Consider the following 14,690-nt stretch of genomic DNA (forward strand, 5'->3'; position numbering starts at 1 on the left):
AAAATATATAGTGATGGAGAAAAATATATATTTTCGGATTCAGTGTACAGGAATTACTGTAAAAGGGCCTGTGTAATTATTGACAACGTATAAAATAATAAATTGATAAGTTCATTATACATACAGTTGCCTTTTTTTCTACTAGTTACATACCCACTTTCACTAATTAACACTCTTATATTTATCAATTAATTACAGGTGCTAGTAATAGTGATCCATTTTATTCCAAGTGACTGATGTGATATAGATGTCTTGATAATACAGAAGAACTTCTTCATTACAAATGCGTTTGGATTATCAAGGTTTCACTGTAATTAGAAATTATTTCATCTAACAAAACTTACCCATCAGTTTGTATTTATCCTAAGCCTAAAATCACACTCTTATGCTGACTTCAAGGGTTTCTTCTATGATACCTTCAGTTAGTTATAAACATTGAATTTATTTTAAAAATGTTTTCACCATAAGAAACAACTTTTTAAAAATTTTTTAGAAGCTAAAGATTGATGCAGAAGATTGTAATAGGCCAATGGAAACTGAGATCAAATGACCAAGAGACTAGCAAAGGGAAAAGTTATAGACATATCACTAATTTGATAATTTTAAATTAAGAATTAAACTAATATTTTAAGTAATTGAGTGAAGCAGTCTGTATAATTCTTTGCAAAAGCAGTTCACATAATTAAGTAACGATTTTATGTCATATCTCTGTGGTATATGGATCTTACCACATAAGGTATCAGTGATGTTCGTAGACTCTAGATAAAGGCGTAAGTCAAAAAGTCTGGTACAAGTAATTAAACATTTTTCTGAAGTTGTTTGTTGTCTTCATTAAATAATGGTTTCTATCCTTCAGTCAGCATTGAAAAAATTAAAAAACACTAATATTTCTTTCCCTGACTACCCTCCCTTCCAATTGGAGACTTTCTTCTAGACTTCAGGACATATTTTGAATTTATTACAGATAGTTATTCTTGAAATTACATTCATATTTTCTTTTTTATATGTACTTTTTATTGTTATATAATTTTTTTTTCAAATTGGAAAATGTTTTTATATAAAGGCACCTTTTCTTAGGGGGGTGGGGGTGGGGAAGTTTCAGATTCTTCTTGTATTACACAGCAACAATCATCTGTGGTTTTGATTTACACCATATAATAGGCTTTTATGAAGAATATCAGCTACCCTACAGTGATATGGTACCTTCAGACCCAACTATTGAAGAAATGCGAAAAGTTGTGTGTGTAGATAAGCAAAGACCTCCTTTGCCCAACAGATGGCAGTCTTGTGAGGTATGAAAGAACTTTAAAAGACTTTCTGAACTACCAACTAGTTTATTTAAAGCTATGAAATTCTTTCAAGTATTATATAAAGTAGAAAGTGTCTGCTTAGCAGATTTTTATGTAAAACATGGATAATCATCATTCTTATTTCATTAATCCTTTCTCTAATGGTGTTTCGTTTAGAAGTAAGATTTGCAGCAACTAGAAAGTAAAATCTGTTAATAGCCTTGGACTTTGTTTAAATCTTTCTCCAATGGAGGTTTCTTTTTTGAGCAAGTTAAATGTATGAGTAGTGAGCATATAAAAATTAATTATTATTTAGTAAGAACTTTAAACATGGTTTCAGTAGATTAAAATCAGACAAATTGCATTAACTAATTCCGAGTAGCCTTTATGATAATATCCACAAATCTTAAAACTGCTAGTTTTTTGTTTATGCAGTAATTTATATTCTCAAATTATTTTGGCATCGAATTCTACTTTACAAAATATTAATTTAACGTCTCAGCTAACTACTAACCTGTATTAAATATTTATTTAGTCTAATACTATGTGATTACAGGTGTGTAATGAGGAATTCAATTTAATCAACATTTTCAACAATACTGATTGCATATTTATTTTGGGATTCTGTTGCCTTTAGTTTGAAATATTAGTTTGTGAAATATAGATAATCATTGTAATATTAACTTTCATTTCAATAACAGTAAATGGTATCTATAAAATACTTTATTGCAAAAATGCATTGGTAGTTCCTTATCACGTAAAGGTTAATAAGGATGTAATTTGTAGTAAAGCTTTTCTTCATTATTTAAATATTGTTAATTAATTTTATTTTGTTTACATAGGCACTTCGAGTAATGTCTCGCGTGATTAAAGAATGTTGGTACCACAATTCTGCTGCCCGACTTACAGCTCTGCGTATAAAGAAGACCATTGCCAACTATGGAGCACACGGTGACCTTAAGTTGTGACTGTATATGAGCAGAGAGAGAAATGTGGTGGAGGGTTATATTTAATAGGACAACTTACAGTATGAAGCCTGTGCATCAGTTGGATAGTATAATGACAGGGTAGCATTATGGTAAATTGCATGCTACGCTTTTAATATGTTGTGTTGAAACAGTGGTTTGCACTTTGAACATGAGCTATCCAATTAGTAAAACTTTCTACCAGCAGTAGAACAAGCTACTCATAAAGAACCAGAATTTAAAACTGACCTATAGGTTTCCAGAATTGATGGTCTTTTGGTGGCAATTTAATTCCATCTTACAGTGTGGAACATCCTCTGTCGTACAAAACAGTTTGTTACTCAGGCACTCCAAGACATCGGTACCTCAGCCATCTTCCAACTACATTTCTGTACTTTTTATTTTTTTTTAGATTTACAATGTTTGTTTACAGGTTTTACTTCGTTGTTGGAAAGTACTGGTGATTCTGAGGGTATGTCACCCATGTTGTGTTAGGTTTTTTGTGCCCTTTATATACATAGAGAGACTAGGATAATCTTGCTTGTCTCTCAGTTAATTTATTTTGATTCAAGCAGCTCCTTTCTTGGTGCTAAGACTCTTATGTGGACTTTCTGGGATATTTTAAACATATAGTTAAAACTCATGGAAACAACTGTTGATTATAATTGATTTTTCCTTTTTCTTAGAACTTATTTTTTTTATTTTATGTATGGTTACTTAGTACTCATGTAAGGATTTAACAAATTTTATTTGAAAACTGAAAGTTCTGTATGTTTAATATCTGGTTAATGTAAATTTATTTTTGTACGTGTTTATTGTAATTTTTTTTGTAAAAGCAATCTATTAACATTATGCTTTTGTGGTCAGTAGCTGTGAAATGATTGTGTGTTATCTTTTTACACCTAACTTGTAGATAATATAATGTTTCTTATCATGGGTTTTTATTTCATGCTTCAAATTATTGTAGCAGAAGGTACCAATAAGTGAATGAAACTTAGAAATAGCAAGGGGAATATATCAACTAAGTACATACTTTCCAAATATTTTAGGAAAACCAAAATTAGACTTCTTTCATTACCTAGTATGCTAAGATTGTTTTTAAGGAGTATATATGAATGCAAAGACAAAGTGAAATGTATGATTAAAATTTGATTAACTTTTTAAACATTGTCTTTATTACTGGGGCAGATATTGAATGCATTAGTTACTACAGTCTAGTTACTTTATGCCAATCATAACATGAAGGTAAGAATTAACATCCAGAGTAATATTACTATAGAAATAGATAATGTTTTCTGTTGTCTAATTATCATCACTGCAATATTTAGATAAATATATAGATTTAAAACACAATTAAGAGATGTCATGGAAAGTCTAAAATATAGTGTTTATGTTATTTAATGAAACTGCTGAAAACAAATGACAGAAAGTGCTTTCAGCATCAGTGTTCTGAAAACGAAAAGTTGGCGCTTGATGTACTGTCTTACAATTTTAGTTTCTAAAGATCTGAACTGGTCTGTTGTCATCTGCTTGAAGTGTAACTGTTGATGTACATGGAAATTTGAAGTTATGTGCTCTAACCCTAACTTACAAAATTTTATTATCCTAGCTTTTCATAACTTTGAAATTTTAGAATCAAGCTTTTGTTTTACAAGTTGACATAGTTCAACACCTAAGATTAGCTCACTTAACTGTTTTCAGTAGGTTTTTTTTCCAATTTTATTTTATTCAAAAATGGAACATGTTCAAAGCCTCAAAGATCATCAGCCCAGGCATTGTTGCATGATCTGTAAAGATAAGTGTGACTGAGTGTTAGTTAACTTCTCCTCACATCTACCTAATAATGTAAACTCACAACGTAAGAAATATCGAACATTCTTGCTTGTGAAGTAGTGAAAGAATACTGTAAGATGTCTGCCATTAGTATTACTTCAAGTAATAGATATGTTAACAGTTAATGCTTACAAGTATACTAGGTTTATAAGAGCTGGATACTTTTTCCTGGTTTTTCGTTTGGGCAATGTTCTTGTACCTTTTTAATATATATTCAAGTTCTTTGGCATGTCTATAGCTTTAAGAAATATGTTAGTAAGCATAATATAACCATTGTAGAAACCCAAAAGAACAGAATAGAAGGGCTCCATGTTAATATTATATTTTATTTTCTTTAAATAAATCCAAACTGATTTGGTTGTTGAAATTTCCTGGAGTTCATATCATGATATATGATTAAGCTCTTCCCAGGCTCTAATGTTTACTAGCAGAAGGTTGATCAACCCTTATTGCAATCAGTTTCTCATTTAAAACTGGTGAATAAGGTATCAAAAAGTTTGGAAATTTCATTATTTTTTTTTATGACTTGTTCCTTTCGTATGAAAAATGTATTCACAGTAGAGAAATATATGCTTTTTCTCTTACCATTCTTCTTGTTTGTGTGTTAAATAAAAGAATTACATTCTGCACACATTTAGTATTCATCTGTTTTTAGGTTTGTCTCAGATCTCTCATCTAATCAAGGGACCTGTACTGACTTTACACCGAAGTGTTTTTTTTAAGGTGTTAACTAGCCTTCTGGAAGCATCTGCTCAACAGTCTGTCAATATTGAAGTATATAAATGTTGTTACAGGCAAAGCTGTAAAATTTGTTTTGTAGGAAACAGTATGATAAAAGTGCCTCTAGGTTTTACAAGACTTCTAATGTAGTATGAAGCTTAACTTCTAGGTTATATTTCCAGATAATAAGGTATACCTCATGCTTCTAATCTTGTAACTTGTTTACATTATTGTTACTTTTCTTCTAATTATGTTTGTCAATTCTTTTATTGTAATTTTGTATTTCAGAAGTTCTAGCTATTTGTAGTTGATTCTTCATACTTCATAAAATGTATGTAAACATAAGTGTCATTAGCATAAGAACATAATAAGTATGGTAAATTAAACTGATGGTTTGCATTCATTTTCATTATCTTCTGATACTAATTAAAATGACAGTACTCATTTCATGTCATTAACCTATTCAAAGTTACATTTAATATGTTTAACACTGCTAAATTTTAACCATAATCTTTAGTTTCATGCTTTAACATATGGTTACATTTGTAACTGTATCATTAGTTTCATGCTCTAACTCATGCTGCACTGCAATCATATCATTAATTTCTTGCTTTAACATGCTTTTATATTGACAGCATAATACTAGATAGATGGTTTTACACGTTATAACCAAACCCTGAGACTCAAAATGTGCTATTTAATTTGAATTGTATCATCATAGAAGCATTTTAACACACTGAAACATTATTATCGATTTTTATTAATTCTCTTCAGCTTGTTACCTAGCGTTATTACTAGTTTTATGCAGTATGTGAATGAAATATTGAAACCATGTTAGTTAGTTAATACTTAGCTGTTTAACTTGTTGAAAAAAGCATGTATATACACCAGTTTTGATAACTACAGAGACATGAAACCGCTGTGTGACATTGAAACAGTAAACAGTGTAATTTTGTCTTTCAATCTTTGTTGTGATTTAGTGTGCTAAAATCTGTAATTATATCTTGCATTTGTCATTCTTTTTAGAGTTTACTGATTTTTAACCGTTGCAATTTTTATGGATTCTAATAATTTTATAATTCTAAAGTTGTCTTAGAGACTAGGTGTGTTCTGATAAGTTTGTCCTTGTAATATTGCATTATAAAATTCTAGTGCTGATAAGTTGTGCCTTTTTGAAGCTTACAGAATTAATATTATAATTTCTTTTTGGGCTTAACTAAACTATTTTAACTATATTTTAAGGTATTTTGAGGAAATAAAAATAAACTTTGTTATAAAAAAAAAGGTGCCCTTTAAACGTTTTTTTCATTGGAAGTAACTACACAGTTAACAATATTCAGCAAAGTAAAGAGTTTATAGTTCTATCTGTAAAATATTTGTTATTTGCAAAACAAATAGAATAAAAATGACCATTTACTCCAGATAAATTGGAATTTATAATTATTTTTATAGATTTTGTTTTAAAGTGTTTGATACTGATACTAAGTTGTTTTTTAAAGATACCTTTTTAATTAGATTTTAGAGTCATATGTATAAATGTATCTTTCACTGTTGTGCTGTTTTATAACTTAGATATTAATTCTTCTCAAACCAGGAAATGAAAATTGCTTTATTCATTTTTATTTGTAAACAATAACAGAGTAATTTTAATTATTGTAAACAAAATAATTATAGTGCGAAGTTCCTTCCAAAATGAACACAGCAGATCTGTATGTCCATTCGTAGGTTAAAAATAATAGTACTTTTTATTGAGAGACCTTGCATTGCCTAATGGTTAGTGTGTAATCAGAGGATCAAATCCCATCACCAAAACATGCTAACCCTTTCAGCTATTATAATGTGATGACCAATCCCACTATTTTGGAAAAGAGTAGTTTAAGAGTTGTCAGTAGGTGGTGTTCACTGTCTGTCTTTCATCTAGTCTGTCACTTCTAAATTAGGGACAGCTGGTGAGTAGTTTTGGGCAAAATTCGACAACAACAAAATAAATGATTTTTAATGAAAGCTCCAATCTTGTGTATAAAAGACATGCTTTAAAATAGTTGTTTCTCATCTATCTTTTGTGCTAGAACCATAGAATTGTATGCATTCAGTTTCATTTCTTTTGCAATTTAAAGAAGAACTTTTGTAGAAACAACTTGCTGTTATTATAAGGAACCAAGAGGTTTGTACTTCCTAATATCATCATATCCACATCAAGTTTATACTTTCTTGATATTGCTGAGTCACTGGAGTTCCTGAATATTTTAAATCTTGATTGTAATGTTGTAGTTAGTGTAATTTGTTAAACATTCCAAGTTGGAAAAGTATAATGCCAGGATGCATAAACAGTTCTTATTTTTTCCTGCTTCAGTGTCAAATCCCATAATTCATGGTTATAATAGCTTTACAAAAAGTAATAATTAGGATGTTCATGTAATTTTCCTTTTAATTAAGTCTTGTAACACCTTTTTCATACATCCTCATTGTCTTTTTTTAATTCAGTATTTTTTTAATTCAAGTTTTCTAGTTTCAGCATTTTGTAAAGAATCCCATTTTGATCAAAATCCTATGGTGTAGCTGTTTTAGTGCATTGTCTAAGTGAAATGTTCTCAAATAAACTGTAATTTGAAATGCAATACTATTACAGTAGTAATACACATTCCAAATATTGTTTTATTAGTTGGAACTTCTTTGAGATACTGATGTACCACAGTATTGGTACATTTTCAGGTTTCTTTACATGAATGTATCTATACTTAGATTATTGTTTTAGAATATATAACATTTCTTGTGCACCTACTTGAATTTAACTTCCTTTAGATCTAAATCCTGTAATACCACAGTTTTGGTGCACTTTTCTGATGTGATATTTAGATGTAAGTCTTGTAATATCACAGTTTTGGTGCACTTTCCAAGTGTTATCTTTAGATGTAAGACCTCTAATATCACAGTTTTGGTGCACTTTCCAGGTGTAACCTTTAGATCTGAGACCTGTAATATCACAGTTTGGTGCACTTTCCAGGTGTAATATTTAGATCTGAGTCTTGTAATACCACAGTGTTGATGCTCTTTCCAGGTGTAATCTTTAGATCTACATCCAATAATATCATAACTCTTGTGTACCTTTTTTTGTGTAATCTTGAAGTAAACTCTTTAGGTCTTGTTATACCACACTTCTGTCACATTTGACATGTAATGTTCTTGAATATATCCACCTTTAAATTTTGGGCCCTCAGTACAGTTCATGTGTATCTTACTTGTAAAACCTTCTCGAATGTGACTATTTGTAGTTCCACAGTATTGGTCCATATGTATATCTAGTGCTTTTTTTTTATGTAGCTTATATATATATATATATATATGTTTGTGTGTGTGTGTGTGTGTGTGTATATCCAAGTTCTATTGTGTTAATGGTGAACTTTCCATGCAGTATCTTATTAGAAGTAAATCCTGGTAGATTAAAGCTGTGTATGCCTAATGTTGATGAATCTTTCATGTGCCATTATTTCATAATTCATCACCTTTAGTATACACAGTATATTGATTGTGTCTGTCATATTTCAGTTTCTAGACTGTAACTCTGTTTTATCTTCTGCAAAACAAGATTTGCTCAAACTTTCAAGTTACTGTATACTTTCTTACAAACTACCTGATAACTACAGTAGTAACAAATATAACTTCTCTTAGCATATATTTTTATTTCATCACATTTTATAGTATTCTGGATAATATTTGTTGAGAAATGAAATTCAGAACTGTTCAAAATAGTTAAAATGTTTAAAGATTATGCATTCAGTACATCAGAAACTGCTAAAGGTATTAATTCTTTTAATTCACTTGTCCTAACTTGGTGTCCTGTTAGAGTGAAAACTTTTTTTTTGTTAGCTCTGTGTGAGACTGAAGTATATGTCTTACATTGTGTCATTTGTCTGTTTACATCTACTAAATGCTATTAGACTAACTAAAATGTTGGCAACTGAAATGTTACATTTTTTCATTTGATTTTAAATTTCAAAAAAATGCATTTTTTAGCTCAATTTTCATTTCTGATGTGTTTTAAAGTTACACTTAAATGCTGTAATAGAAAGTAAACACACAGCTGCTAGTTTACTGTATATTTGATTATTATAAAGTTTGGAAATCATATTGTTTTTTCAAGAAACAAATTTAATGGTAGAAATTAATTTTTGTAGTCACATTTGCTTAATGATGTAATAACTGCTATAAGTATTTTACTATAAAAGATGATTAAGTGTATTATACATATGCCAACTGATTTTTTTGCACACTCCAGACTTGTGTTAATGTTATGCACACAATTATTTTTTATTACTTGTTTGACTTATTTCAATAAATGTTTTGTTTGGTTTTAAACTATTCATTTTATTTGTATGATATCCACTTTTTTTTGCTACACTCCCATTTTTTTAAAATTAATAGAAGAATCTCAGCATTTTGCAGTCTGTTTAATTTTATAGCATAGTCTCAGAAGTTTCCCAAATGAAACACATTTAGAGCAAAATTGAAGTTTCTTATTGACAGTTTTAAATATATATTCTGGAATTCACTTTTTTTTTAAGTTCTAACTATTAGGTCTTCCAAAATTAGATTATTTGTAAACCCTTCTAACCCTGGTTTTGTATTGATCCATCATTAAATACGGGTATCTCTGTTGAGACTATCAGTGTTTTCTTGTCCGAATAGAATGTCTCAACCTTCCATGCCAACAAATATACATCTCTCACCTTATTGTGTTTAAGAGCTCTGTCAAGATACCCTGCTTGATTGAAGACATTTTATTAGTGAGCTTGATGTTCTTTTTTAATTTAGTAAAAAGCTTTTTTGTAGAATTGCAAATACATGAAATACTTGTATACTGTAATTTTTTCTGTAAAAATTGAAATTTCTCTTCTTTTTTTTCAGTCAAGTGATGTATCTTTGTAGGAAGATTTACCCTTTATGTTTGAAGTACATCATATAAACATCGAAGGCTATATATATGATGGATTTTTTTTATGTGGTATGAACTATTATGCTATGTTGGTGCAAAGGAAAGAGTAACAATTTGTTTGATATTCACCTCAAATTACATTTCATGGTTTATGTGCTTTTCTGGTGAGGTCCATTCATAAGAGTTACAATGAGTTGTGAATTGGATGTGGCTTTAAAAATGTTAAAGCAGATATAGCAGAGAAGTGCAAATTTATATGTTCTTATACATGGGAAAGTACCTTATGGACCATCAGTTATTAACTGAGTACTTGCTACACTACACAAATATTGAGGGTTAGCTTACTGTGTGCTTCATGTATCATACTTGTGTATAGTTAGATTTTTAAAAATCTTAATGCATTACTATGAGCAAAAATTGAGCCTCAGGGAATGTTAATTTGTTTTTTCTATAACACCTAAATATTATAAATCTATAGCTAAAATTTGGCACAGAATGTTACATGGATGTAGTTATCTTCATATGTACATAAAATTGGTAGTATCAATGCACCTGCATTTTTTGTTTTTAAAAGTCATTCAACTGTAAGATGTACAAGGAAAGGAAATAAAATGAATAGAGGCAATTAAGTGTTGTTGTTTTGTTTTTTAAATTGTATGTTGGAATTCTTTTTTAAAACCACTTTTATTTTCACCCCAATTCTGACTTGATTAATACTCAAATTTATGTTTATGTGTGAAAATGGTAATATTTGAGCCATCCAAGGGATTGTTAAAGTTGGTGTGAGCTGAGAAATATGCCTTCCTTGAATATGCAAGATAAAAATAATCACTATTATCAATAATTTAAAATTGAGGGTCCATTTATTGGGACATCTGTATGATTTCACAATAATGGTATAGACACCATCCATTTTCTTGTGTGGGCCAAGCACTGGTTAGTGTCTAGACTGTGATCCTGAGAGTCCATGATTTGCATCCTATTCTATATACTTTTAGGTGCTTTATAAATTTCATTACTTGATTATAATAGCACAGAAGTTGGTGGTGTGTGCTGTTGACTAGCTTCTTTCCTCTACTGTATCTGATCAAATTTAGGAATAGCTAGTGCAGATAGTCTTTGAGTTGCTTTGTTCAAGTATTTGGAACAAGCAAGTCTTTGTTGTGCTCAGAAATTATAAAGTTTTTGAAATTGGCCAATATCTAAATTATACTCAGCATGTGTTCATAGTTTCAAGTTTTTGTAAGAAATATTTTCTTGGGGGCTTATACAAGTATTTTAAACTTCTGTCTCCTGTTTGTGTTCAAAAAATTAGAATACATTAAGAATTAAAAGATAATTTATTTAAGGGTCACATTTAAAGGATTAGTTGTGTTGAAATATGTTGATTAAATCTAGGCTTCAGATTAACAGTTATCCAACTCTATCAAATTTGTAATTGGTCCTCAACATAAAGTGTATTCACTGTTATAAAAACAAGATAATTAAAAAATTTTCATTTAAAAAGGGGAATAAATATTGTCAAAAAAGTACAGAAACAAGTTGGAGGCTATCCTAATTAAAGTAGAGGCAATAGATATAGAGAAGTGTAAACCATGGGAAATGGCAGCTGGATTTGAGGAGGAGCTTTAGCTTTTACATGTAAGGAATACATCAGCTAATAGTGAATTTCAGGGTTAGAAGTAGTACTATTAGGGCTAAAACTAAAAGTAGTGGACTTAATTGTAATGAGCCCATTCTGTTGAGCAACAGATTTCAGCCCTTGGCTTGTGAAGATGAGGAACTATTGGAGGGATGAAAAACAAAAGAGTCAGAGAAGGATGTGGATGATAAACTGAAGGAGGTTATAGTTGCAGATGATTCCTTGACAAGGCATGTGGATAGAATAGTCTGTGGGGTAAATAGGGAGAAAATAATTAGATTATGCGCAGGTGGTGAATATAACTGACAGAACAGGAGATATAATAAAGGAGGCTAACAGAGGTGCAGTTTCTGTTGTGCACATAAGGCTAACAATGTAGGGAAAGGTAGGTCAGAAAAGCTAATTAATAAGTACAAAGAGTTGAAAAAAGGCCATAACTTGTATCAAGGATACTGCTGAGAATTTATTGTGGGAATGAAATTATGAGTAGGTCACTAGGGCTGAATGCAAGGCGTAGATTAGTATGCAAAGATGAGTAGGGAGGCTGGTTGGACTTGTGGTATCAAGAGAGCTTTTTGGAATGGATGGTTTACATTTAAATAGGGTAGAGACTGGTTTGTTTGCAAGGGCAATTAACTCAGATGTAAGGGAAGATTTTTATTGGGACTAGACAGTGGTGAGGACCAGGAAAAACTAAATGCAAAAAGAATAAAAGGAAATGAGTATAGAAGTAGTTCTAAGGATAGGCTTAATTGTTCCTATCGAAATGCTGGAAGTATAACAAATAAAATAGATGACTTTAGGGTACTGACAGGAATGGAGTATTTTGATATAATGTGAATAACTGAAACACAGTTAAATGGAAATGATTTTGATGGCAGAAATTTCTCTGAGATACAGGGTAAAAGGTTATTTAATAGGGATAAAGTACTAAAGAGAGGGGGGGGGAGTGGTTTTTATGTGTAAAATGCGAGTTACATCCTGTTGAAGTTGAGGATATCAAAGATAACAGTAAGAAGATTGAATCCTTTTAGGTTTCTATTTGTGGATATAAAGGAAAAAGACTTTTAGTGGGAATTTGTTACAGACCACTAAATGATACTGATGAAATTAGAGAGAAACTTTACTGTGAAATTAAGATTTCAAATGTTAATGAGGTCATAATTATGGATGATTTTAATTTCAGGCATGTAGATTGGGAAATTCTAGATTCAAACTATGAGGAAGAAAGGTTTTTGGAAACTGTTTAAGGTGGGTTTTCTTCACCAATTGATCAAGGAACCTACTAGAGACAATGCTATTTTAGGTATATTGTCAAGTTCTAATATAGAAATTGGGGAACATCTGGGTAAAATGATCATTTCTCCATTAGGTTTAATGTTTTGCTTCATATGGAGATCAGCAATAATGATATTTTAGTTACAAATTTCAAAAAAAGCAAATTTTGAAGTGAAGTGACAAGAATTATCTGTTGTGAACTGGGTAGCCGAGTTATTTGGAGACACTGATGAATTGTGGAAAATTTTTAGGGGTAAATTTTTAAATATTCAAGATAAACATATTCCTTATAGAAAGAAAAAGGTGGCTGCAAGTAAAAACTAGGTTGGCTTACAAAGGGTATAAGAGATAAAATTTAAGAAATTTAAATTGACTGGTATGGCAGGAGATTTAAAAGATGAAGAAAAAAACTGTAAAACTGTAAAAAATTAACAGTAAGGATTTCTTTAATTACATTTAGAGTAAACAAAATGTTAGAATGGGGTAGGAACTGTCAGGGATGATAAAGGAAGGCTTTGATGATTATGAGCTTGCTGGGTTATTAAATTCTGCTTTTTGTTCAGTTTTTACTAATAAAGAATTAGCAGTATTTCTCATCTTGAACAGTTGGTAGATGGAAACAAGATGACTGCATTAATTCTGAACTGGTTAAGAAAAAATTGGGAAGTTTAAAGAATGATAAGGATCCTGGGCTAGATATTATTTCCCCAAGGGTTTCGAAGGAAGTTAAAGATTGGATATGCGAGCCACTTGCTACTATTTTTTTGTTGGTCCTCTGGTACCTTCCAGAGGATTGGAAGTCAGCTAATGTAACTCCTCTTTTCAAGGGAGGAGCTAAAAATTGTCCCAGTAATTATAGACCCATTAGTCTTACATCAATTGTGGGAAAAGTTTGGAAAGTCTGATAAAAGATGCTTTGCAAAGTCATTTAACAAAGTTTAGAATTTTTTTTTATATACAACGTGGTTTTAATATGGGAAAATCTTGTGATACAAATCTTTTGTCATTCTTTGAAAAGGTTACTGGGTATGTAGATAAAGGTAAGGGTATAGATTTGATGTTTCTGGATTTCCAGAAAACAGTTGACAATGTGCCTCATAAAAGGCTTGTAAAAAATTATCTCTATAGGTGTGGGGCATAAATTAGCTAATTAGATAGAAGAGTGGCTGGATGGAAGAAAGTAGAGGGTTGTTATAAATGGATTTCAGTCAAACTGGATAAATGTCTTAGAACCTTTGCTCTTTTTGATTTACATAGATTAATAAATGGTCAATAAATTACCTAAATTTGCTGATGATATTAAGGTCTTCGGTGTTGCTAGCTGTGAAGAAGATGCTGCTGCTTTACAAAAGGATTTAGATCATTTAGTGAGTTGGGCAAATAAACGGCAGATGGATTTTAATTACATTAAATACAAGATAATGCATGTGGGTTATCATAATTTGAATTATATGTGTAATAGTGATGGGAATAACCTTAACTGTGTCATGAAAGAAAGGGATCTTGGTGTAATGGTTGATCAGTTTCTCAAGCAATGTGGTGTTGCTAGTTTTATAGCAGATAGGATTTTAGGTTGTATCTACATAAATATTGAATACAAGTCTAAAGAGGTGATAATTTCATCGTATAGGTCACTTGTTAGGCCACATTTGGAGCATTGTGTTCAGTCTTGGGCTCTTTACCTAAGGAAGGACATTGAATTGTTGGAAAGGGTTCAGAGGAGGGTTACTAGAATGGTGCCTCGGATGGAGGGTTTGTCATATAGGGAGAGATTAAGATCTTTGAAACTGTTTTCTCTTGAATAAAAAGAGTTAGAGGGGATGTCATTAAAGTGTTTAAGATTGCATTGATGCATCATCGTTTTCATACTTAATGGTGAGAATAGTAGGACTTGAGGACAAAAATATATAAATTTTGGCAAGGTAGGAGTCATCTTCAGCTAAGACAGTTTTATTTTTCTAAGAGGGTGGTTGACCTCTGGAATGGATTGCCTTCAGATGTTGTGGAGGCAGTTAAGTTAAATGAGCTTA

General features: G+C 30.8%; 2 protein-coding genes across 4 annotated transcripts in view; both read left to right on the forward strand.

The window, feature by feature from the left end:
• Nucleotides 1–10,369, forward strand: part of LOC106464109 (TGF-beta receptor type-1-like) — a 48,252-nt gene extending 37,883 nt beyond the window's left edge. For 2 of the 3 annotated variants that reach the window (XM_013924220.2, XM_022391772.1), the window contains 2 exons: nt 1,162–1,292; nt 2,132–10,369. In XM_013924220.2, coding sequence (XP_013779674.1) covers nt 1,162–1,292; nt 2,132–2,257 — 257 coding nt within the window. In that variant the 3' untranslated portion in view covers nt 2,258–10,369. The remainder of the gene's footprint in view (nt 1–1,161; nt 1,293–2,131) is intronic. The other variant, XM_022391774.1, reaches the window with a different exon arrangement.
• A 3,264-nt stretch (nt 10,370–13,633) lies between these two features.
• Nucleotides 13,634–14,690, forward strand: part of LOC111086928 — an 8,879-nt gene continuing 7,822 nt past the window's right edge. Inside the window, exon 1 of the mRNA XM_022391779.1 lies at nt 13,634–13,686. Coding sequence (XP_022247487.1) covers nt 13,634–13,686 — 53 coding nt within the window. The remainder of the gene's footprint in view (nt 13,687–14,690) is intronic.

The sequence above is a fragment of the Limulus polyphemus genome, unplaced genomic scaffold, assembly GCF_000517525.1.
Source record: "Limulus polyphemus unplaced genomic scaffold, Limulus_polyphemus-2.1.2 Scaffold1562, whole genome shotgun sequence".
Taxonomy (NCBI): Eukaryota; Metazoa; Arthropoda; class Merostomata; order Xiphosura; family Limulidae; genus Limulus; species Limulus polyphemus.